Raw genomic sequence first — 23,773 nt, 5'->3', positions numbered from 1 at the left:
CCAATCCCCTCTATTCCATCTATCCATCCCATCCACCCACCCATTTAATACTACTTAGGGTGGGCAAGGCTTTTGTCATTAAGACTTCTCTCTTGGAAATGCCATGATTGAGTGGCTGATGTGTATCCAGCATTTATTCCAATTACTTCCTCCAGCTCTTGAAAGCTAGGCTTTCCTTCAGTTGAGTCAGTCAGGATGGATGATGTATTAGCCTCGGTCATGCCATTTCTGGGCCTCTTAGGGTCAGGGTTCAGGGTTCCTGCGGGCCCCCCACCTCCAACTCCATTAGTTCCTTTCCTGGCTTGCCCTTACTGACAACCAAGCCCTGGCCTAGAGGCCACCAAGGCAAGGTCAGGTGACTGCTTTACTTACTGGGATGCCCAGGTTTTCCATGATCCTGTCTGGGATGGTCTAGGCCCTATGACTATGCTTGTGCACCTCAATTCTGAGCAATTCCTATTGCAATATAGCGGGAGAAGACGACAACTGAACTTCCTTCCTGTTTCCAGTTCTTGTCAATGTCCTTCCAGCCCGAGAAGGCAGCAGTGGGTCCAGCCTCCGGCTTCTAACAACACTCTCAACTTCAGCAGTACTCACCTACCTTGGGGTCTCAGAGCTGGCTGCGCAGCCACCCGGTCTGAGGTTCAATCATAAGCCACAGGGTACCCTTCAGCATGGCTGCTAGGGGCCTCTTCTCTGAAACCCTTGATTCTAGCAATTCACTTCTTCCCTTGTGTTTCCCAATCCTAGAGACAGTAACTGCTTTGTACAGCTACATATATCTGGGATGCCTCAGTGTCCCTTTTTGTTCTTTCAGCTTTCTAATACTTGTGTAATTCCCTATATTAAATCCCTGCTGCTTAAATACCTAGTATAGTCTCTGTTTTCCAGACTGGATCTTGACAGATACATCATCTAACTCCCAATTATACACCAGACACTGATCAGTGCCCCTGTAGGATCGAGAACACCAGGAAAGGAGGGGCAATAATTCTGCTGAGTCTGGAGAGATGAGTGGGGGCATTTGCCATGCACAGAAGACAGACCCAGAACTTTGAGGGTTTCAGCCTTTATGGAGAATCAACTAGAGGAGCTCTCATCAAGTGTTCTCTTTCTCCTGTGATCAGAGTCACAATTACTCCAGGCTCCATTCTGAGCTGGTTCCTCTCTCCCCCTTGGGATGAGATTGTATGGCTCCTGGCAATTATCTACAGCTTTCCAGTATATTTAATCAGTGAAATTTCATATAGCTAATGAGTCTTCTCTTTCCCTTTCTAAATTTATAATATGAGAATATGTTAAAAAGATTATATTTGCCCCTCATGGACAAACTAAGGAAGGAGTGTGCCATGAAGCAAATAAATTCATAAATTATAGGCCTGCCTCAGGCCCATGCGCCTCTAGCTCATTCCCACCTCACCCCCCGCCTCCCACCAACACATTATAAGCAAAGAAGGGCTCCAAGGCTTATCTTGTCTGAACTAATAGCTATGCAGGGATATCCAGCTGACCTAGAAAGAGATTAAATATACCTTCTATCCAAGAGCTTCCAAATGCTCTGATTAAGAGCTTGAGTTGGATCTGAATCCCCTTAAATGTATTTATAATTGGCTAAATTCCAAAACTGCAAACAAAAGGCCCTTGTATTATGTTTGCTCTTTTAATGAAAAGAAAAAATAACCAGACCATGCTCCCAAGTATGCACCTATAGTTCAACCCTTTTTATGGGTGACCTTTAAAAATGAATTTTTGAAAACTCTATTTCAGCATACTCTCTAGGATGCAGAAACACAACGAAGAAAGGAATAAGATGTCCTACCCTCCATGGTTGGGGCCAGTTTCAGGAGCCAGAACTCCCAGCCACAGAAAAGAGCCCTGCTCTTGGACTGAGGGGTCCTGAGCTCCATCACTTGTTAGCTCTGTACACCAACTTCTCTGAGCCTCTTGTTTTCTCATCTTTAAAACCAGAATATTCAATCCCTACTCACAAAACCATTATGAGAATAGGAGCCATCTGATTCTCCATTTATTCAACATAAAATATAGAATGGGAAATCATAAAAAATCCAAATCTCAAGCAGCAAACTTGAGCTGTTTCAGAGTCGTATTCAATATCCCAGTCCTCAGTATCATGCCATATAGGCAAGATGAACAGGTTTCTTCCCCTTTCTACTGGGGAGGCAGGGGAAAGACTCTGACAAGAACGTTCTTTGACATCTCACAACCATAAATCCAAAAAGCTTTCCTGAAGCCTAACACTTGTCACTGAACAAGCACATTTCTGATGCTAAATGATATGAGTAGCCTATGCACGTATAGAGACACAAACCCTGAAGATACTCTCCTTGCATAAACACCTTGCTGTTTTATTGTTTTTAACTTCCAAATAAGCTGCTGCCATATAAACCTATGACCACTTCAGCATTGTTGGCTCTGTCGGTGGCAAGATTTCTGTCATGCTGACCTGGATCCCCAAACCCAACACTCCAACATTCTGCTTTCCCATTACCCATAAGTGGGACACGATAGTTGACAACACATAGGACAGGTCAAGGTCATTCTTGACTCTGATCTCCATGTGGCTCCTGCCAGAGATGACATAAAACCTTTAGGGTGACACAGCGTGAACAGTATCATGGCTCCAGGCAGCCCATCCTCACATCGGGAACAACACTGCATTTCTCCACTATCTGAGGCTCATGTAGGTCTATCTCAGTCATGGCAATGTTAGGTCCCAACACTACCAATCGCTGCTGTATTCTGCGTGACCAGCACTGTGCCAGGGTTACCTTGGTCTGACCCACTCAGGCCTCTCCAGCTTACTCTTTAGGAACTGATGTGAAGCCATGGCTTATTTTGTAAAGCCATGCCAATTTCCCGTGGCAATTGTGCCATGCTTAGAAAACTCATGAAAATGAGTCTCTATTCCTAGCTCGCTTAGACAAAGAAAGTAAAAGGGGATCCTGGGTGTGCTGAGTGGTCAGAGGGGAGCCAGAATGAGATTCCAAACCCCATCTGAAGACAGCCATGTATCTGAGACTAATTCCCCTGTATTACATACCAGAGTTGACTATATAGCCAAATTTATGCTAAATATCCCCTCTACCCTCTTTAAGTATTTGCTGAGGCCACGATTATACAGTCGGGCTGATTCCAAGGATTTGAATTACTGGAAGCTGTTTTCATATATACCAATTGGGTTATTTAACACAAAATTCAGCAGTGCTAAATGTCTGACTCCGAATAAATTATAGAATCATTATGCTGGGAATGGTCTGTTTTTAAAAGGCTCAATCCTGGTGTCACTTGAACTGAACCATAAATTCCCTGAACATTTCTGTATGCAGGCATGTTAACTCAAATGCTCATAATAAAACCGGCTTTTGCATTTTGCATAATTCACATTCAGACCTCCATGCAATTTTCAAATTAATCCTGCATTATGTAGTAACACACATGCATACATAGAGCCACTCATTTCTCTATAGGACAGATAAATCCTCACCTGGGGGAAAACAACAACTGCTGGAAAATGCATGTTCTGGACAATGCGTGTTGTGCATAATCAATCAGCTTGTGGGGCTTTAAGAGTAAGTGTATATAAATTTAGGGTCTTGGGATGATAACCAAATAGCACTGAATAAGCAGATTGGATATGGAGGAAAAAATTTAAGACCTCCACCAATGAGTAAAGAACTCAGAGCTGTGCAACAGCAGAAGAGAGGAAACAAATGCTGCAAAGATGGAAAGAACCTTGTCTCCATCACCATCCTCACCAAGTACACTGCTGGGGAGAAAGGTCCTCAACAATAAATGCATGGCTTCAAGTCTCCGTCAGCCGAACGTATGCTGACTACATGTTCATACTAGGCCTCTGAGGATCAGCGAGGCAGCACTCAATTTCCTTGAATATTTTTATCTGCGGATGTTCCGCAGATTCTCCATGCAAAAGTGGCTCAGACATTGAGACTGATGATGACATACCACACCAGGAGGGTCTGAAAAGGTTACTACTCATATAATGTGGCTTTCTGGAGATAGCGGGGATCCAAGCCATTCCAAATCAGCTTCAAAAAAGGGAAGGGCAAGTGGCTTTGGTTTTAATTGTGGTGAGGGTCAGACCAGTGGTTCGATTTGCTTGGAAATCGAACTTGCAGCCCGTAAGAAAAGTGCGGGTCTGTTTTCTTACAGGCTCACCCAGAGGTGGGACACAAGAAATCAGAGGGGTGGGGCTTGAAAGCTGTCAGCAGTCAAGCATCAAAAAATGGAGCCAGACTTTTTTTTTTTTTTTTTTTAAGACGGAGTCTCGCTCTGTCTCCCAGGCTGGAGTGCAGTGGCCCAATTTCAGCTCACTACAACCTCCACCTCCCAGGTTCAAGCGATTCTCCTGCCTCAGGCTCCCGAGTAGCTGGGACTACAGGCGTCCGCCCCCACTCCCAGCTAATTTTTGTATTTTTAGTAGAGACGGAGTTTCACCATATTGGCCAGGCTGGTCTCGAACTCCTGACCTTGTGATCCACCCACCTCAGCCTCCCAAAGTGCTGGGATTACAGGCTTGAGCCACCACACCTGGCCCAGACTCTTTACTGCAATTTTTCTGCCTTCAGGCTGCCATTGCAGATTTAAAACCCCACTCTGAAATGTACCTAGTATGTGACTTGACCTACCTAAAACTGTCTCCTCAGCAATAAAAGTTGTATAGCATTTAAAGTAAATGATTTTACACAGATTAAAGGAAACTGGCCCAGTGCCCAGACATAACAGATGTTCAATAATTGTTTCTGAATCTGGAAATTTAAGAAGAGAAATCTGTTTCCTCCACATAGTTTCACATTTACCCTCGGCTTTTTGTTCTTGAGAAAACCTGAAAGAGGCCCTCAGCTCTGGTAAGGTTCTAACTCCTTGCCAGAGATATTGGGATAAGGGTGGGGATAGAAAGGAGTGGACAGGGTTACATGGCTGGGGGTGCTGGGAAGCAGGGAGGCTGGCAGCCAGGGTACCGCATAAGGCAACTCCCCCTAACATGCCACACGACATTTCCATCTGAGGCAGCTCTGCTGGTCACAGGGGAGAGATAGGCATCCTGGCTGGAGGAAAAATGCCCCCAGTGGAATGGGAAAAAGGACCAAATGGTAGGTCTTATGGGTTAAATTGTGTTCCCCGAAAGGTATGTATAAGTCATCACCCTCAGTACCTCAGAATGTAATGGTTTGGAAGTAGGATCTTTGCAGAGGTAATGAAGTTAAATGAGGTCACATTCAATGAGGATAGGCCCTAAACCTAATTAAGACTGGTATCCTCATCAGAAGAGAAAAGACAGAGACAGGAGTGATGTAGCTACAATCCAAGGAACACGAAAAGAGCAAGGGAAAGTCAAGGCAGGATTCTACCGACTCTCGAAGAGAGAATGCGCTTCTGACGCTTGGATTATGGACTTCAAGCCTCCAGAACTGGGAGAGAATAAATTTCTGTTACCTAAACTCTCCAGTTTGTGGTCTTTGTCATGGCAGTTCGAGGAGGCTAATACAGTGGGAAGGAATCATCCATTACTTGCACCTCTTTTTTCTTTGAAGATTTGCGTGTATAATTTTACTCAAAATTGGAATAGCTAGGGATGCTAATGTTTATTTTAAAATAATGAACAAATTACAGATCTTCATTTATTGCCAATTAGCCATTAATTTCTCAGAATTATTTTAAATATGTAATGAGAAGATATTTTATATAAAAACATCTAGAGTTTCATATAAAAACATCTAGAGTTTCAGTTCATAATCATTTTTATACTCCATGGTTATTACTGTAGTAAAATTGTAAACAAAAGATAAAGACGTATTTCTGCAAGATCTGTAAGCAGAGAGAAAATGTTAGCAGTGATTATTTCTGGGTTATGGGATTATACGTTATTTTCTTCCTTTTCTGTTATTTTCAAATTTTCCTTAGTATGATAAAAAATATTGGCAAAAGAAACAGTTTTTCTTTCCAAGAGATATTGTAATTTTCATAAAAGCAAGAAATAGGATTCAGTGTGTTCTTGTCTTATGGGCTTTTGTCTTGACTTTTAATCCGAGGGCTCAGGGATATGTTCACAGCCTCTTCATTAGGACTAAAAGGATTAGAATAGAGCGCACAGTGGTGAGAACGTTCATTCACTCCTTTGGAGATTAGAAAACAGGAACTTATCCTGCCAGCACAAGAGGCTCGGGCTAGGAGTTTGTAAATATTTTTCCTGCTGTAGTATACGAAGTCTCTTTTATTCTCAGGAGTTTTCAAAAATAGGCCTTAAAGTCCAGCTGCTTAGAAGTCTCTTGTAACAAAAATCAAACACATTTAAAAGTAAATAGAGACTTCTGGTTCTGCTATGATCTCCCACTACTTACACGAAAAACTCCGTGCAAAGTATACAAGGCAACTACCAGAGTACTCAAAAAAGCAAACACAGTCAGCAGATTTTGCAGGACTCAAAACTTGCTGAAGCACGGGGGTGAGTTTCCCATTATCTTTTTCTTCTTTTATCTCTCAGCTGAGCTGGGAGGGCAGGTCTCAGTTGCAGAACTGCAGGGTGAAGCAGCAACAGGGAGGCTAAACCCCTGATGGAAATCTGGTCTTTCTGGCCAAAGCGATCCGAAAAAGGGGGCCCTGTGGGCTGGAGAGCATATAGGGAACCCTGAAGGAGAGTGAGCTGGGTAAGGGGTTTGCAGTGCATGAGCCCCCACAGGTCTCAGACAGCAGGCCTCAGCTGCACAGGAGGGACCCAAACTGGTATCAGGAAGGCCTGGGCAACTGAACTAACACTTCAAGCATGACCGAGTCCCAGACTAAACCTTGAGTGGCACAAAGCAGACCCACAGCAACACAGCAAAAGCTTTGAAGACAGAACTGAGAAAGAAAGCATGCACCTCACAGCGTGAACTTAGCCAGGTTAATCTTTTCATAGCTTGATGGTGGGAGCAACTGCACAAGTATATCAACTTGTCAAAATGTGTTGAATATTATCCAGTACTTGGGATAAAGGGACTGCATTTTATGTATAAAAGTTACACCTAAATAAAGTGGATTTCTTAAAAAGTACAGTGACAAATGGTGGTGTCTCCATAATAATGAAGGTAGTATCTGGTAGGGAGGCAGCCAGGTGTGACGGAAGCATGTCCCGTCCGCTAGGCTGGGCACCCTTCAACAAGTTGTGTAACCTCTTGGATTCTTTGTTTCCTTGTCTATAAAGCAGAGATTATACTAACCACCTTTCTAGAAAATTTTGTGAGGACTAAATATATTAACATAAGCAAAGGCCCAGGCAAGTGCAATTAGTAAATGTGAAAGAAACTCTACCTCCAAATGACTACTCCAGAGGACGTGGCCATGTGCAATAAGTGGAAGTTACAAGGAGAGCCCTTACCAGTGGCAAAAGCTGTCAGGCAGACCCATGTCATCTACTGCAGGTTTCCTGGAGTACCCCAGGGCTTATAACAAGTTGTTCTGTGCAAAAAGTGGCCCATGGTTAAATGTTTAGAAAAGACTGAATTAAAGTTAAATAACTCTCCTTACTATATGGCAGAAGTGTCAATGTGTATCATAAATTTCCAAGAGGACATGCTATGCAAAATTTTCCAAACTGATTTTGCCAAGGATCACCTTTTAGACTGAGCACTTCACTCTCCCAAGACCAGTATTACTATTTTTTTTTTTTTTTTTTTTTTGAGACGGAGTCATGCTCTATCACTCTGGAGTGCAGTGGTGCGATCTCAGCTCACCACAACCTCTGCCTCCCACGTTCAAGCAATTCTCCTGCCTCAGCCTCCCAAGTGGCTGAGATTACAGGCACCCACCACCACGCCTAGCTAATTTTTGTATTTTTAGTAGAGACGGGATTTCGCCATGTTGGCCAGGCTGGTCTCGAACTCCTAACTTCAGATGATCCGCCTGCCCTGGCCTCCCAAAATGCTGGGATTATAGGCATGAGCCACAGCGTCCAGCCCAAGACTACTTCTTAGATGAAGCACTTTACTCTCCCAAAATGATTACTATTTCTTTGGATTATACTTTGAGAATACTTTGGGAAATGCTGAACTCTGGAAATGAGCATTGGACTGAGAGTCAGGAGACTTGGCCTCTAGTCCTGATTGTATACAAGTAACGTTACCTTTCTAGACCTCAGTGTCTTTTTCAAAATGGGAGGGTTAGACCAGAGTCTCTCCTCCAAGATCTTTTTGGATCTAACTATCTACAATTCTATGGCTTCTGCAAAGTATACTGGAATAAGTATGCTGCTTTGGGAGAGAGGTGGGCCAGAGGACCTCCAAATTTCCAAATAATTCTTCAAAATATCCATCTTTTCAGCTACAGATCTTAAAACAGAAAAAAAGGAATTTCTCCATAAAATAAAAATTTCCAAAAATATCACATCTTAATTCTTGGCATATGAATATATCATTTTCCACCAACTCTAAACACCACTGGCTCATCTGTGTAATGTTTCCAGATGCTTCTGCAATTAGTTCTTTTGTATTTAAATTCTGTCCATTAAATTGAATAAGATGTTCCTTCTTCTCTTCCAACAAAGTTGTCTGGTGGTTAAAAAAAAAAAAAAAATGAAGCTACTGAAAGACAACGCGAATGCCACTCTCTGCAGGCAGGTTGTTCACACAAAATCTGCAAAAGATTCACTGACCAGTGCTAAATCATGATCTCCTCCATCTCCGCATCTCCAACTTCAACTGACATGACTACCATGATGCCTTACAAAAGATGAAGGAGTGATTCACCCTCTGGACGTGTGGTATGTTCCAGAACATTTTGGGATACATAAGCTATTTTCCCACCTATATAAATAATCATTTCATTTGTGATTAATCAAAGACTAACACTGACTATGAGTTTTATATTTGTTTCCTAAATAAATCAAGAGATGTACCAATATTGTAGAGATTTCAATTCTCAACAAACTTATATACACATTCAATGTAATTCCAATCTAAAGCCAACCAAGTTAATTTTTTTTGTAGAAACTGAAAAGATGTTTCTGAAGTAAAAAATTTAAGTGTATCCAAGACAATTCTGAAGAATTAAGATTAAGGAATCACATTCACAGCAACAAGATTTAAGATAGTGCTGTATTGGCCCAGCAAGAGACAAACAGACCATGGACATCTGATTTATGACAAAGGCTGTAGTACACATCTGTGGGGGATACAATGGTTTTTTCAATGAATGTTGCTGAGTCAATTAAATATCCGAATAGACCAAAAAAATGGATCCCTATCTCACATTAATACACAAAATTAATACTAAACATATTTTAGATATAAATAGGGAAAGTAAAAAAGTAAAGCTTCTACTGATAGAAGATAATACAGAACAATATGTTCATGAGTTTGGGGTAAACAAATATTTCCTAACCAGAACATAGAAAGTACTAACAATGAAGGAACTGACTGATAAATAGGACTTGAAAAGTAAAAACCTTGTCCCTCAGAAAACATCATTAAAAGAGTAAAAAATGGAAGCCATAGAGTGGGAGAACATATTTACAACATACAAAACCAACAAAAAATTCTTACCCAGAATATATGCCTATAAATCGAGAAGAAAAAGCCAATCAACTCAATTATTTTTAAATGGCCAAAAGACTTCTACAGACATTTCACAGAAAAGAGTATACAAGTGGCTAATAAACATTGCAAAGATACTTAAACTTTAGTCGTCAAGGAAATGCAAATTAAAATCATGATGAGATGACAATCACACCTATCAGAATAGCTAAAATTAAAAAGACAGTTATAAGTTTTGGAAAGGATTTGAGGCCACTAGGTTCCTCATGCACTCTAGTGAGATGATAAATTGGTACAACCCCATTGGAAAACTGGTGACTTCTACTGAAGCTGAACGTACACGTATCATAAGACCCAGCAATTCCTAAGTATATACTCAACAAGAAATATGTACAAGGTTTTTAACAGTCTCAATCTAAAAACAATCTACAAGTCCATCATCAGTTGAACAGATATATGAATTGTGGTATGTTCACACAACGAAATACTGTACAGCAATGAAAATGAACTATTGCTACACATAACAATGATAAATCTCTCAAACATAGTCTCAAAAGGAGCCAGACACAAAAGAGAAATACAGTCCCTTCTGCTTTAATGTGATGTATGTGTTCCTCAAAGGTAACACAATATGCAAATACATGCAACTAAAATCATAGGGCTTATGAGAAAGACAGGAACAAAACATTCAAAACTTTGGCAGTGACAAATTTTAAAAAATAGGGAAATCTAATAAAAATGGAAGCACGGTTTTACACATGTAAAATTGTTAAGAAATGCATACATACTAGAATAAATAGCATTTTATGTTGAAAAAGACCTGAAGTTTGCTTGTGGAAGAGGGTGTAAGAAGGGTTGCAGCTTGCAAGTTATTGTGACGTGGTGGAAGTAGCATTGCCTACGACTGGATGGAGTGTGTAACACGAGATGTGGATGAGTGTGTCTCATAACACAATCAACCCAGGTGGCTGGTAGATACATGAGGTGCATGTGTGTACATGCTGTGCTTTCCTACTGGGCTCAGTTTCACTGAGTGAAGATTTCTGCATTCATTTAGAGTTTCTTGAGGACAAAATTGCATATAAGCAAACACTAAATTGCATTATGCTCGAATTGTTCTCTAATGCATCAATCATAATGGAAATTTGCATTTTCAAAACAAGCATTACAGTAGAACTGCTAGTACCTTATCATTCTATTTAAATAAAGTTCAAACGTAGGCAAAATTTAATCTATATTGTTATTAGGTTGGTGCACAAGTAATTGCTGTTTTTGCTATTAAAATTAATGGCAAAAACTGCAATTACTTGTGTACTAACCTAATAGATATCAGGATATTGGTTAGTCTAAAGGGGATTATAACTAAAAGGGATCACAAGGAGTAATTTCCAGAATGCTGGATACTGACTAAACAGGTGTCTTCAATTTTAAAAACTGATCATTTGGCACATTTAACACTTGCGCATTTTACTGTATGTGTTTTATGTGTTCCTGGGAGTCTTCCTAAAAGAGATATTAACAGATAGGAAGACAAGTGCTAAGATCTTCCTGCGCCACTATATGGACATTCAGTTCTTCCCGAAAACACATACACTAATCACTGACACCATGTCACAAACATTTACATAGTTCTTTTCACACAGTATTCAGTAGCTCATCATTTGTACCCTAAAGAACAAGGTAAGGTTCCTTTCAGTTATTAAATCCAGCCAGACAACTCGTAAAACCCCAGCATTTTCTTAGTAGTGCGATGTAGTGAAAATAGCACTGAAGAAGCAGCTAGATGACATGGGCTCAAAACTCAGCTCTGCCATTTACTACCTAGGTGGGTTTGGCAGGTCAGTTAACTTGAATTCTAGTTCAATCTATATCATAGGACTATAATGCAAATACATGTGCTTTGCAAACTGTAAAGAGAATTGTGTCCACTTAAGCCAAGATGCTATTGCAGTATTTTCTCCCTCAATTCCAGCTGAAATTTAGTTTAAGCCTCCTATTTCCTTGTTTGTACTTCAAAATCCCAAATAACAAAACTGGCTAGCATTAGCCTAAAGAGGTGTGTGTGTGTGAGTGTGTGTGTGGGGGGGTGGGGAGGTGCACACACACATGTTTTGAATACAGTTCCATGTTAGGGCTTTGGCAAAGTCATTTTGATGGTGAGGAATTTAGTGTTCTGATGGGTTTATACCTTCATCAGAAAAAAAAAAAAATATGTCCACATAGCATCTTGAGGTATGTGCAGATCTAGAGGCATTTTAAAGTCCACTACTCAGCTTATTGGAGTCAGAACTCAGTATTCTGTGGTCAGAGAAGAGTTTTCATTACAACTAACATCTCATTTCACCCCTCAGCCCCAAATAATTCTCTTCCTAAGGCCACTCCCTCTTGTCTTCAAAAAGTGGTTTTTTTACTAAACCAAGAAAAATGAAGAAGGGCAAAAATCTAATATCAAACAGTACGTTTCTAACCCCAGATGCTGATTATTTGGATAAGTTAGTTTGTAGTATCTACATCACTGGATATATGAGAGCTGCCTAGGGCTGCTGAGTTCTTGCCACCTTCAAAATTCTCAAAGCACTATAATCTACCCACTAACTCAGCTGGAGATACACAGAATAGTAATGGCTTCTTCTTAGCCATGGATTAACACTTCCAGGCTTGAAGAAATGAACACTAGCCAGGCATTAGAAGGGAAATTAGAAGTCTCCCATATTGTTAACCAATGCTGGCATTAACAGATCAATTATGGTAGAGTATCTCAGGGTAGTACAAGGAGGATTCCAATTAAGAGTCATTAGGGGTGCTCCTTAAAACACTGGTTCCCGGATGCTACCCTAGACCCACTGAATCAGAATCTCTTAGAGGTAAGAGCTCAGGACTCTGCATTTTAAATAATCTCTCCAGGTGACTCTGATGGGCAACAAAGTTAGGAAACAACTGTACTGGAGGTTGGGCAAGGAAAGAACTGACATCATACTAATGATGACACAAAGGTGAACAGTCTCATTAAGAAAGCTGTTTTAAACCAGGTCAACCTTGAAATCACTCACCATTGTGTTAAGAATGAGGAATGCAGTTACCAGGCATCAAACCTGCACTGAGCCACTGAAAGGAGGAAACAGTGAGTGTCACACACATTTAACACTGAGATGTCACAGCAAACAACAAACCCAAAATTTTCTACACACCATTCTGAGGACTTCTGTCAGGTGAGATGTGACCTGGATGTTCCCGCCATTTCAGTAAGCTGCTGGCTATGTATCAAACACCCCACAGTCCCCACATCTATGCATCCATCTGTTTACTGGAGGGATTGATAAAGAGCATTTCCTCTGCAGAGCTTGGAAAACTCATCTTATGCTAAGTGGCAAGTCATAAGGACACCGGAAATGCCAAACTAGCAAGATGAAAAGCAGAGACTTACATGATGACTAGTACAGACTAAACTAGCAGATGAGCAACAAATCAAGTTTTTGGTTTTACGTTTTTTTTTTTTTTTTTTTGGATTGACAGAGTGAGGGAGGAAGGCAAAATGGCATGGGATGAGATGGGAGGGCAGAAGGAAGGGTAAATGGACAAATGAATGGGTTGAAGGAAGAGTGGACAGGCTGTTGGGTGCGTGGATGAACGGATAAAATGGATGGTAAGGCCAGGCGCGGTGGCTCACGTCTGTAATCCCAGCACTTTGGGAGGCCAAGGCGGGTGGATCACGAGATCAGGAGATCAAGACCATCGTGGCTAACACGGTGAAACCCCGTCTCTATTAAAAATACAAAAAATTAGCTGGGCGTGGTGGCGGGCACCTGTAGTCCCAGCTACTCTGGAGGCTGAGGCAGGAGAATGCCATGAAGCTGGGACGCGGAGCTTGTGGTGAGCCGAGATCGCACCACTGCACTCCAGTCTGGGCAACAGAGCGAGACTCTGTCTCAAAAAAAAAAAAAAAAAAAAAAAAAAAAAAAAAAAAAAAGGTGGTAAGACAAATAGAGAGATGGACGGAGAGGATAGGGCCATATCGGATCAATTATCTTTTAGCCTTAAACTGTTTTTTTGTTTTTTGTTTTTTTTTTTTGAGACGGAGTCTTGCTCTGTCGCCCAGGCTGGAGTACAGTGGCCGGATCTCAGCTCACTGCAAGCTCCGCCTCCCGGGTTCACGCCATTCTCCTGCCTCAGCCTCCCGAGTAGCTGGGACTACAGGCGCCCGCCACCTCGCCCGGCTAGTTTTTTGTATTTTTTAGTAGAGACGGGGTTTCACCGTGTTAGCCAGGATGGTCTCGATCTCCTGACCTCGTGATCCACCCGTCTCGGCCTCCCAAAGTGCTGGGATTACAGGCTTGAGCCACCGCGCCCGGCCGCCTTAAACTGTTTTTAACATGCCCTTATTGAGATATGATTTGCATATCACACAATTCACCAATTTAAAGAACACAGTTCAGTGGCTCTTAGTATATTCACAGTTTTGAAACCATCACCACAATAATTTTTTTTTTTTAATTTTTAAGTATTTTATTTTTGAGGGAGGGTCTCACTCTGTCACCCAGGCTGTGGTGCAGTGGTATGATCATAGCTCACTGCAGCCTTGGCCTCCCAGGCTCAAGCAATCCTCCCACCTCAGTCTCCAGAGCAGCTGGGACTACAGGCACATGCCACCACACTCGGCTATTTAAAAGATTTTTTTTTTTTTTTTTGTAAATACAGGGTCTCCCTATGTTGCTTAAGCTGGTCTTGAAATCCTGAACTAAAGGGAAGTGATCTTCCTGCCTCAACCTCCCAAAGTGCTAAGATTATGGGCACAGGCCACCATACCAAGCCCCATATTCAATTTTAGAATATTTCATCATCCCCTAAAAAGAAACCCATGCCCATTAGCTATTACCCTACAAATCCCTATCCCTCCCAGTTCCAGACAACTACTACTCTATTTCTGTCTCTATAGATTTGCCTATTCTGGACATTGCATAAATAGAATCAACAACATGTGATCCTTTGTGACTGGTTTCCTTCATTTACCGTGTTTCCAAGGTTCATCCATGTTGTAGCATAAATCAGTACTTCATTTCTCTTTATTGCTGAATAATACTCCATTGTACGGATATGCCACATATCATTTGACAGACATTTGGGTTGTTTCTACTTTTTGGCTATTATGCAGAATGCTGGTATGAAAATTCATGTACAGGTTTTGTGTGAACATAGCTTTTCATTTTTCTTGGGCACATATACAGGAGCAGAATTGCTATGTCATATAGTAACTCTATGTTTAACTTTTTAAGAAACTACCAGACTGTAGACTAAACTGTTTTTCATTTTACACTCCCATCAGCAGTAAAGGGAGTAGCTGTGAAGTGCTATCTTATTGTGGTTTTAATGCACATTTTCTGATGTCTAATGATGCTGAATGTCTTTTCATGTGCTTATTAATCATTTGTATATCTTCTTTGCATAAATATCTATTCAGGTCCTTTGCCCTTTTTTTTTTTTTTTTTTTTTTTGAGACGGAGTCTCGCTCTGTTGCCAGGCTAGAGTGCAGTGGTGTGATCTTGGCTCACTGCAACCTCTGCCTCCTGGGTTCAAGCAATTCTCCTGCCTCAGCCTCCCAAGTAGCTGGGACTACAGGCGTGTGCCACCATGCCCAGCTAATTTTTGTATTTTTAGTAGAGACGGGGTTTCACTATGTTGGCCAGGATGGTCTCTATCTCTTAACCTTGTTATCCTCCTGCCTTGGCCTCCCAAAGTCCTGGGATTAAAGGTGTGAGCCACCACCCCCAGCCCCCTTTGCCCATTTTTAACTGGGTGAATTGTCTTATTTTATCATTGAGTTATATATTCTAGATACAAGTTCCTCATCATTATATGATGTGCAAAAATTTATCATATCCTGGCTGTATTTTCATTTTTTTGATGTCCTTTGAAGCACCAAAGTTTTTAGTTTTGATGACACCCAATTGATCTATTTTTTCTTTTGTTATTTGTATCTTTGGTGTCATATCTGAGAAGCTATTATTTAATCCAAAGTCATGGAGATTTATCTTGTTTTAAGAGTTTTATAGTTTTGGCTCTTACGTTTTGGTCTTTGATCCACTGTGAGTTAACTTTTGTATATGATGTGAGGTATGGGTCCAGCTTCATTCTTTTGCATGTGCATATCCACCAAACTATTTTGATAGAAGAAAAATGGGGCCATGTGGCAGAATAAGGTTAATATAATACCAGTACTAATAACTAACTACCATTAGTAAGGGGTCATCATGTGCCAGGAACTGTGTAAGGTTATATTTATTATCTTATTTAATCTCTACAACCCCCTATGAGGTAGGTATTTTTCTCAATTTACAGGTGGGAATTTGAGTATTAAAGAGGTTAGGTCCCTTGTCCAAGTTCTCATACTAGTAAGTGGCTCAATTATGTCTGACTCTAGAGTCCTCCACTACCACCCTACACTGCCTCTGTAACAGCCCTCAGAAATCGGGGGACATCTCAGACACACCTAACTTCTCTTAGCAATTCAATATGAATTCACTAATAAAGCATTTACCTAACACCTCCTATTTATATTTGAAGCACATTGTCATTTCTTAGACGTTTCAACTGGGATGTTTGACTCTGAGGAAAAGCAGAATTTCTGTAGAATCTAACACTTCAGCTTCCGGCAATGGTAGGTATATTATTTGTACCAGTACTTCCACTGGGAGAAAACAGAATCCTAAAATTGACAGATAAATGTTTTAATTCTTTTCCCTAAACAGCTAGCAACATTCCGGAAAGACAGTAAGGAATAACCAGGCCAAAATCTAAGAAAAAATGAGAACCAAAGGCGGCAAACAAAGTTCTTAAAGTTTTTTTGTTTTTTTTTTCCTGAAAACATCTGTCTGTCCAGACTGTGCTGCAGCCTTTGGGGTGAGATAGCAGAAGAAAAATCCCAGAGCCTGACAAAAGCAATGAGTCTAACAGGTGGGTCCTCAAAAACACATTAAGCTGGGGTCCAGAAAATAATCACACTCATCCTAAGGTTAAGGGTTAACCAGAGGTAAACCTAGTTCCCACCTCCAAAGGAGAAGGGGAGGGAAGTGAATCCCTCCCTAAGGAAATGCAACTCTTAAGTCAGCCCTATTGGTGTGGCAGATGCAAGCACAAATTTTGTCTGGAGGAAGATACGTTCACACTGGGCCTCAGGAATACCTCACACGTAATTACGCAAGATAATGAGCAGCACGTAGTCGAAGATAACCAAGTATCCAAGGAAAGAGAAGGTAGGGGTAAAACCCAGCAGTAAAGGAACACAGCAGACACAGATTCACACAGATTAAAAATACTTAAAGTATCAAACATAGATTACAAAGCAGCTACGCTTATTGATGTTTAAGGAAACAAAAGACGAATCTGAAATATCTGTAAAATATCTGCAGAGAACAGAACACTTTCTATAAAAGGAGTCCCCCTTCCAGAGCGAACTTAGCCTTGGAAAAAACATTAATTCAGGCAGTACATGGAGCAAGCGGCTCATCTCCGCAAAGCACCCCCTCTTTGTTTTCACATTCTCCTTGGCACTTGCATATCCTTTCAAATTCTAAGGGCACAGGCAAAGAAACAGAGGGAGTGACCATTCTTTCTCCAAACTTCAGAAATTAATCTATAATGAGCTCCCAAATAAAAAGGATAAACCTCAGGTATTTTTGCCCATCTCAGGTACCAAAACCATTATTGTACAAATTATGAAGACTTAACTGATTCCCTAAAATTCTCCCTGGGAGAACTCTGAAGATTTCTTTTCCCATCTTTTCTGTCCTTCGATGCCCCACAGCCATAGCTGAGAGCCTCACCATCTTTCCCACAGCTTCCTCCTGATCGCCCTGCGCCTAGGACTGCTCCCCTTCATGTGACCTCCAGATGGATCTTTCAAAAATGAAAATCATGTCACTTTCTTGCAAAAATCCTTGTAGCCCCTGCCTTTCTCAGCCTACTAAGGATGAAGTGCACACTCCTTAGCACGGCATGTATGGACTTCATTCCCTGATCCTCAAGTTACCTTCCTGGTGTTTGTTGGTGCAAACAGCTTACTCATCAATATCACACCTTGCATCCTCTCCTGCTATGATCCCAGGATGCTTGCAGTTCCTGAATATATGATTTATGCCTCCATACCTTTATACAGGCTGTGACCCATCCCCCAAGTCTGGTACTTACTCATCCATTAAGCCCGCCTCTGATGTCACATCCTCCATGGTGACTTTCTCACCCAGAAGACAGAATTAAGAAGACACATATTAAGGCAAGTGATAGCCAGAAGTTTGGCTGTGTTTTAAAATCAGCTTATTGGTGCAACCCTGAGCCATTCACCTTTTTGTCCCCAAAGCATATATCACAACACTATGTCCCAAAAGCCCTCTCCTTCTGGCAGTATTCTCTGTAAAAATAACTTAGCCTTGCACCTAGACTCAGCTGACCACTGTCCTTCTTTCTCCTGCATCAGATAAGCTGAGATACTTCCCACATTGCTTATTTCTTTGCCATGGACTTTTGCTTTTCTTGGTAAAGCCCTGGCTGATAGAAATTTTGTATTGCAATCCAAAAGTCATGAGCCAACCCTCCAGCAACCTTAAATGGCAGTCATAAAGTGAAAAAAGTAATCAAGAGGTTAGCTTCAAATATGACTAAAGTCAGTTATGGATAACTGTGAACGCAAACAGAAAAACAACAAGATTGGGAACAATTTTGTTAAGTTACAAGTTAGCTGGTTTCTTCTAGCTTATTAAAAAAAACCCCAATAACTTTCTGAGAAAAAGCACAGCTCCACAGACAGACCTGTGTGACCAGAAAATGTCCAGGCATGGTTTGGCTGCTGTGCCATTATGTTGTCCGGTATTTTTCAGATTTTCTATGATTGACAACCCTCAGAACACAAATGGCTCCCTGCTGTGCATGACTCAACAGATGTGTTTCAAAGGCCTTCTCGCTAAGGCAACCCAACTTGGAACCAAGACAAATGAGAGTGCTCCCACCTACCCAACATGTAAACAATGGGGAAAAACGGAAATCAGGTTTACCAAGCAGAATTCCACATTCCCTTGTATCAGCAGAGTGGCCCGGCCTCCCCCAGGGAGGCCAGAAACATCTTCCTAGTGCTCTCTGGGCAGAATGTTCTATCCCCTGGCTTAGCACTCAGCTGTCTGTCTTCTTACCCCACTAAAAGCCACAGGTTACAAGTTAACTCTCGTAGGCAAATGCCCCTGGCCCCAGTAGATTTCTAACAGCAAAGAAATACAGTAACTTTTTTAAAACAAAAGGTTAAACTTCCCTTTTCATTTTACTGATAGCAGGTGAAGTCCTCCCAATTTTCTGTTTCCCAAGATCACCTAAAAATGCAACCAAAAAATATTTTTTAAGTCCTGAGATGTGCTGCCTGGAGACCTAAGTAGGGCTAAAATTAGCAGCTGCCTCCTTCTCTGGGCAAGAGTGGTCAGCAGCTGGCATGCTACAATAGCCAGAGGAGAACAAAAGGGTGCAGAGAGGCTCTGCGGGCACACATGCCAGCAGGCGCCCAGGGGACAAAGGCTTCGGCCCTGGGTTGGTGGGATGCAGGGTGGCTCTCAAGTGGAGTATCAGCTCGGCCTGCCCTGCCCGGAAGCCTCCATCTGCCAGCCTGACACAGGGTGACATACACTGCCAGGCTAGCTATTCCTATCTGCTGCTTCCTGTGTAATCAATGTCAGGGGTCAGAGAAGGGCAGAAGAGGAGAAGATAAATATGAAGGCAGGTCGGGGCTGGAAGTTTGGCTTTGTTTTAAAAGTGGCTGATTGGTGCATCCTGGGACACTCACTGCGGGGCCGTGTTTCTGCTCACCCGCCTTCACCTACCACATCCCTGCTCTTGCCTGACCTGGATCACCCGTGAAAGATAATGGCTCCCCAGGAGCTAGAAGGCTGGCTTTCCTTGCTCCTCACCTCCCAGGGCCCTCACTGTGCCTCTGGATAACCATGTGACATTGCTGTGACTGGGTATTTGACGACTCCTATCCTCACTTCACACTGTTGGAATGTCTGTCCTACGGCCCATGCCCAGACAGCAAAGTCTAACCATTATGTGGACCTGAACACTCGAAGTGGGCGTTTCTGGCCCTCCAGCTGCTGGACTCATGAACTGTTTCTTACAGTGGGGAAGAGTCACTGCCAGCCCATCTCAGTACCTCTCCCTACCCCAACTCCACACGCCACACAACATAATGCTCCCTATATTCATTCCCTAGGGCAGCCAGAACCAAATACTACCAACCAGGTGGCTTAGAACCACACAAATTTAGTTTGTTGGTTATAGAGTCTAGAACTCTGAAATCAAGGAGCCAGTAGGAACAGGCTCTCCTCAACACCTGGAGGGGAGGAGCCTTCCTTGTCCTTCCCAGCTTCTGGTGGCTCCAGGTATTCCTTTGTTTGTGGCAGCATCACTCCAATCCCTGCCTCCATCTCCCCGTAGATGCCTGGGTCCCTGTGGCTTTACATCATCTTCCTCTGTGCATGTCTATCTTTGTATCCAAAGTTCCTCTTTTTATAAGGACACCAGAGTATACCCTAATAATCTCATTTTTAACTTACTGATATAGGAATTAAGAAGAAATTATGCAGGCAGATAGTGAGGGTCAGGAAGTCCTCAGTAAGGTTTTCCTTTTAATGAAAAGCAGCCCCAAACCATATTCTAACAAAAAGTAGCTTGTAAAATTGAACTGCAGACATAGACAAGCAAGCTGGAAGCTTGCATGGCAGTTTGAATGCCGGCAGCTGTGCCAATAGGAAAGAGGCTATGTGGTGACTAGGCATGTCCAAAATGGCGGCTCCATCTTCCCTTTTCTTTGCCAACCATGTGTACAGTAAGGAGCAGGCGACATGGCACCAGCCAGGCTAGCTTCCTCGTGCCATGTAAATGTCACACCTGGTCCAACCAATCTTTGGGCCCTATGTAAACCAGACATCACCTCCTCAAGACAGAGAGCTGTTCTCCTTTCTCTTTCTTTTGCCTATTAAACCTCCACTCCTAAACCCACTTCTTTTGTGTCTGCATACTCGATTTCCTTGGTGTAAGATGACAGACCTCAGGTATTTACCCCAGACAATGACGCTGCTTCATTATCATCTCTATAAAGACCCTATTTCCAAAAGGTCACATTTTGAGGTATTGGCGATTAGGACTTCATTGGGTGGGCACAATTCAACCGTAACACCCTCTTTTCCATGCTTTCCCCTTTCAGTAGCTTCCCCTTAGAGAGAATACTCCACAGCAGCAGCTAATGTGATCAGGGCAGCCCCTGGCAGCTGGGAGAGTTAGGTTAGTACAGAGGAAAATGGCCCAACTAGGCCCAATTGACAGGTGTCAGCTGGAAGCTGTGACCCCTTCAACAATCTTACATGGTACCAAACAGGTGCTGACAAAACAGGATATGCTTTTTTCTGTCTTTGTTTCAAGATAATGAAAAGGTTTTTTTGTATAGTCTTCACTCTCATTTGTTGAATATTCACTGAAAGACTTGAGTGCCTTAATTACACTTAAGATAAATGACCACAGTGCCAGATAGAATTCCTGAGGCAAGGAAAAGGTCCCCTGGATTCCACTTTCTGATCTTCACTGCAAAGACAAGAACCACGGCCAGCCATGTTGCTGTCCTTTGTTGCATTTCCAGCACTGCCCTTACATATGACAGTCACAGGCCCTCGGCTCTTATGACAGCCAACCTGAGATAATTCTGTTTCCCCAGTCGTTGAAATTGTGTGCCAAAACAAAATTATCTCCTCTTTCCACTGCTTTCTTGGTCTGGAAAAGAGTAATTACACTGGAAACAGGGCTTGGGACCAATCAAATGCAATGTCGGAGTAAACCTAAAGAGGGAAGCCAGAGTCCTTGACCACTTGAGCAAGCTTGGGATAAAAAGAGTTGTAGGCATGTGGTCTGGTTAGTGCTGATCCAGCTAACAGGCCTCAGGCTGGTCTATCAGCCCCAGAGCCTGGAAGGTCTGACTCTTGTCACCCTTCCAACATGCTCAGTGGAGAAGTACTAAGAATCAGAACAATTAACCAGGCACCTTAGACTGTCTCTGGCAGTGACACCCAGGGATGGGTCACAGTGAAAACAGTGGTTGCCTGTCATGATTTAGGCCTCACAGAGCAGAGAGAGAAGAGTAGTCTGATACAAAGAATGTAGAATTTGGAGTCAAAGGGCTTGTAATCTCACCTGATATTGCTGCTTAGTAGCTGGACAATTCTGAGGTGTTTTCTATACAAATAATCCAGGAGAAATAATTGGGAACAAAGGTAGCCAGTGCCTCTGTTTGCAAGAAATGCAGAAACAAAGAAAACCCTGGAACACTGTCTCCCAACATGGATTGAGTAAAAAAAATAAAAATAAATCTCCTGTAACAGAAAAGTACAAAGATATGTTGGCTTCAGGCATTCCTCGATCTAGGGGCTCAAAATTATATGGCTTCAGTTTCCATCGTGCAGCTCTGCCTTCCTCTGAGCTGGCCCCCCGCCTCCGTGGCTGTTCACTGGGAGGACGAGAGGGCTCAGCAGCTCCAGCTCTGCATCCTGACAACTCCACACTCCAAAGGAGAGATTGCTTCTGCTTCCCAATAGTTCCAGCAAAAGCTCTGGAATTATATCACATGGCGAGACGGACCCTACTGCCTGGCCAGTCCCAGGCCACTCATTGATTGTGGATCTTAGATATGGGGTGTGCCCCACCGGAATCACACAGATTGAGGGCGGGTGGGAGAGATCTGTTCCCAAAGGAAAAGCAGGGCGCTGTTACCAAGGAATGGGAAACAAACACTGAGCAGGCAAAACTGCAGCAGTCCTCAACAACACCCTTGAAATTCCCTGAAGATAACAAATCTCACGTGTGTCCTTCTGTGAAATTTAAGTATTACCTTTTTTTTTGACAGGCAGATTCACATTTTAAGGAGGCTAGTGGCACATCCCAATTGCTATTATAACCAAATCTCTTTAGAAAGAAGCTATGGCAGTGGTGTCACCGAGGGGTGTTCTGTGCCACAGCAATTGCCCATGTCAGCGTGGTGCGGTGGGCTAAGTAACGGCTCCACTAGAGACGCGCACCCTCTAAGCCCCCAGACCTGTCAAAGTCAAAGTCACCTCACACAGCAATAGAGACCTTGCAGGGGTGATCAACTGAGAGATTTTGAGATGGGAAATTTCTCTGGATTATCCAGGCATGCCCAGTGGAATCACAAAGGTCATTATAAGAGAGACAGAGGAGGAGGCCAGGTGCGGTGGCTCATGCCTGTAATCCTAGCACTTTGGGAGGCTGAGGTGGGCGGATCACGAGGTCAGGAGTTCAAGACCAGCCTGATGAACATGGTGAAATGCTGTCTCTACTAAAAATACAAAAATTAGCCAGGCGTGGTGGCGCACACCTGTAATCCCAGTTACTCGGGAGGCTGAAGCAGGAGAATCGCTTGAACCTGAGAGGCGAAGGTTGCAGTGAGCTGAGATCATGCCACTGCACTCCAGCCTGGGTGACAGAGACCCCGTTTCAAAAAAAAAAAAGAAAGAGAGAAACAGAGGAGGAGACAGCAAGAACAAGAGGTAGATATGTGTGACAGAAGAAGACAGATGAAAGAACATGGTTTGAAGATGCTACACTGCTGGCTTTGAAGACAGAGGAAGGAAAGAAGGCATGAGCCAAGAGAAACCTATCTCTGTAAATTGGAAAAGGTAAGGAAACAGCTTCTCCCCTATAGCCTCCAGAAGGAACCAACGTTGCCAACACCTTGACTAGCCCAGTGAGACTGATTTCAAACTTCTGGTCTTCACAACTACAAGAAAAATAAACTTGTGTTAAGCCAACAAGTTTTTAATAACTTGTTACAGTAGCCATAGGGAACCAACTTGGCAACACAGCAAGTGGTCAGGGTTCAGTGCCCTGGAAACTCTAATTAGCAGGAAAAAGTTTCCACAACCTAGCACAAAAGATTTAAATGTTATCTGGTTGAAAGCCCTTCCTGGGTATTTTAGAATTTGTTTCAGCTTTAACATAACCCTAGGTGCACTTATGAATAAGGACTTTCACTCACTATTCCTCACATTCTATGCCTGGTGACTTGGCTGGAATTACTTGTGGGAAAACTAATGCCCAAGGCCTCTGGCTGGCCATGTGGCATGCAATAAAGAAACCAAGGCTTCTGCAAGTCTTGACATTCAGATTCCAAGAATGGTCATAAATAGACCAAT

General features: G+C 42.5%; 1 protein-coding gene across 9 annotated transcripts in view; it reads right to left on the bottom strand.

The window, feature by feature from the left end:
- The window catches only part of HHAT (hedgehog acyltransferase), a 348,893-nt gene that overhangs the window by 23,954 nt on the left and 301,166 nt on the right, over positions 1 to 23,773 (bottom strand). Inside the window, exon 12 of one of the 9 annotated variants that reach the window (XM_077937234.1) lies at positions 12,599 to 12,653. The exons of the other annotated variants lie outside the window; for them this stretch is intronic. Coding sequence (XP_077793360.1) covers positions 12,625 to 12,653 — 29 coding nt within the window. The 3' untranslated portion in view covers positions 12,599 to 12,624. The remainder of the gene's footprint in view (positions 1 to 12,598; positions 12,654 to 23,773) is intronic. 9 annotated transcript variants of the gene reach the window in all.

This window comes from Macaca mulatta, chromosome 1 (genome assembly GCF_049350105.2).
Source record: "Macaca mulatta isolate MMU2019108-1 chromosome 1, T2T-MMU8v2.0, whole genome shotgun sequence".
In the NCBI taxonomy this organism is placed as follows: Eukaryota; Metazoa; Chordata; class Mammalia; order Primates; family Cercopithecidae; genus Macaca; species Macaca mulatta.
The sequence above is the reverse complement of the archived record's forward strand: the minus strand, read 5'-3'. Positions and strand labels throughout refer to the sequence as shown.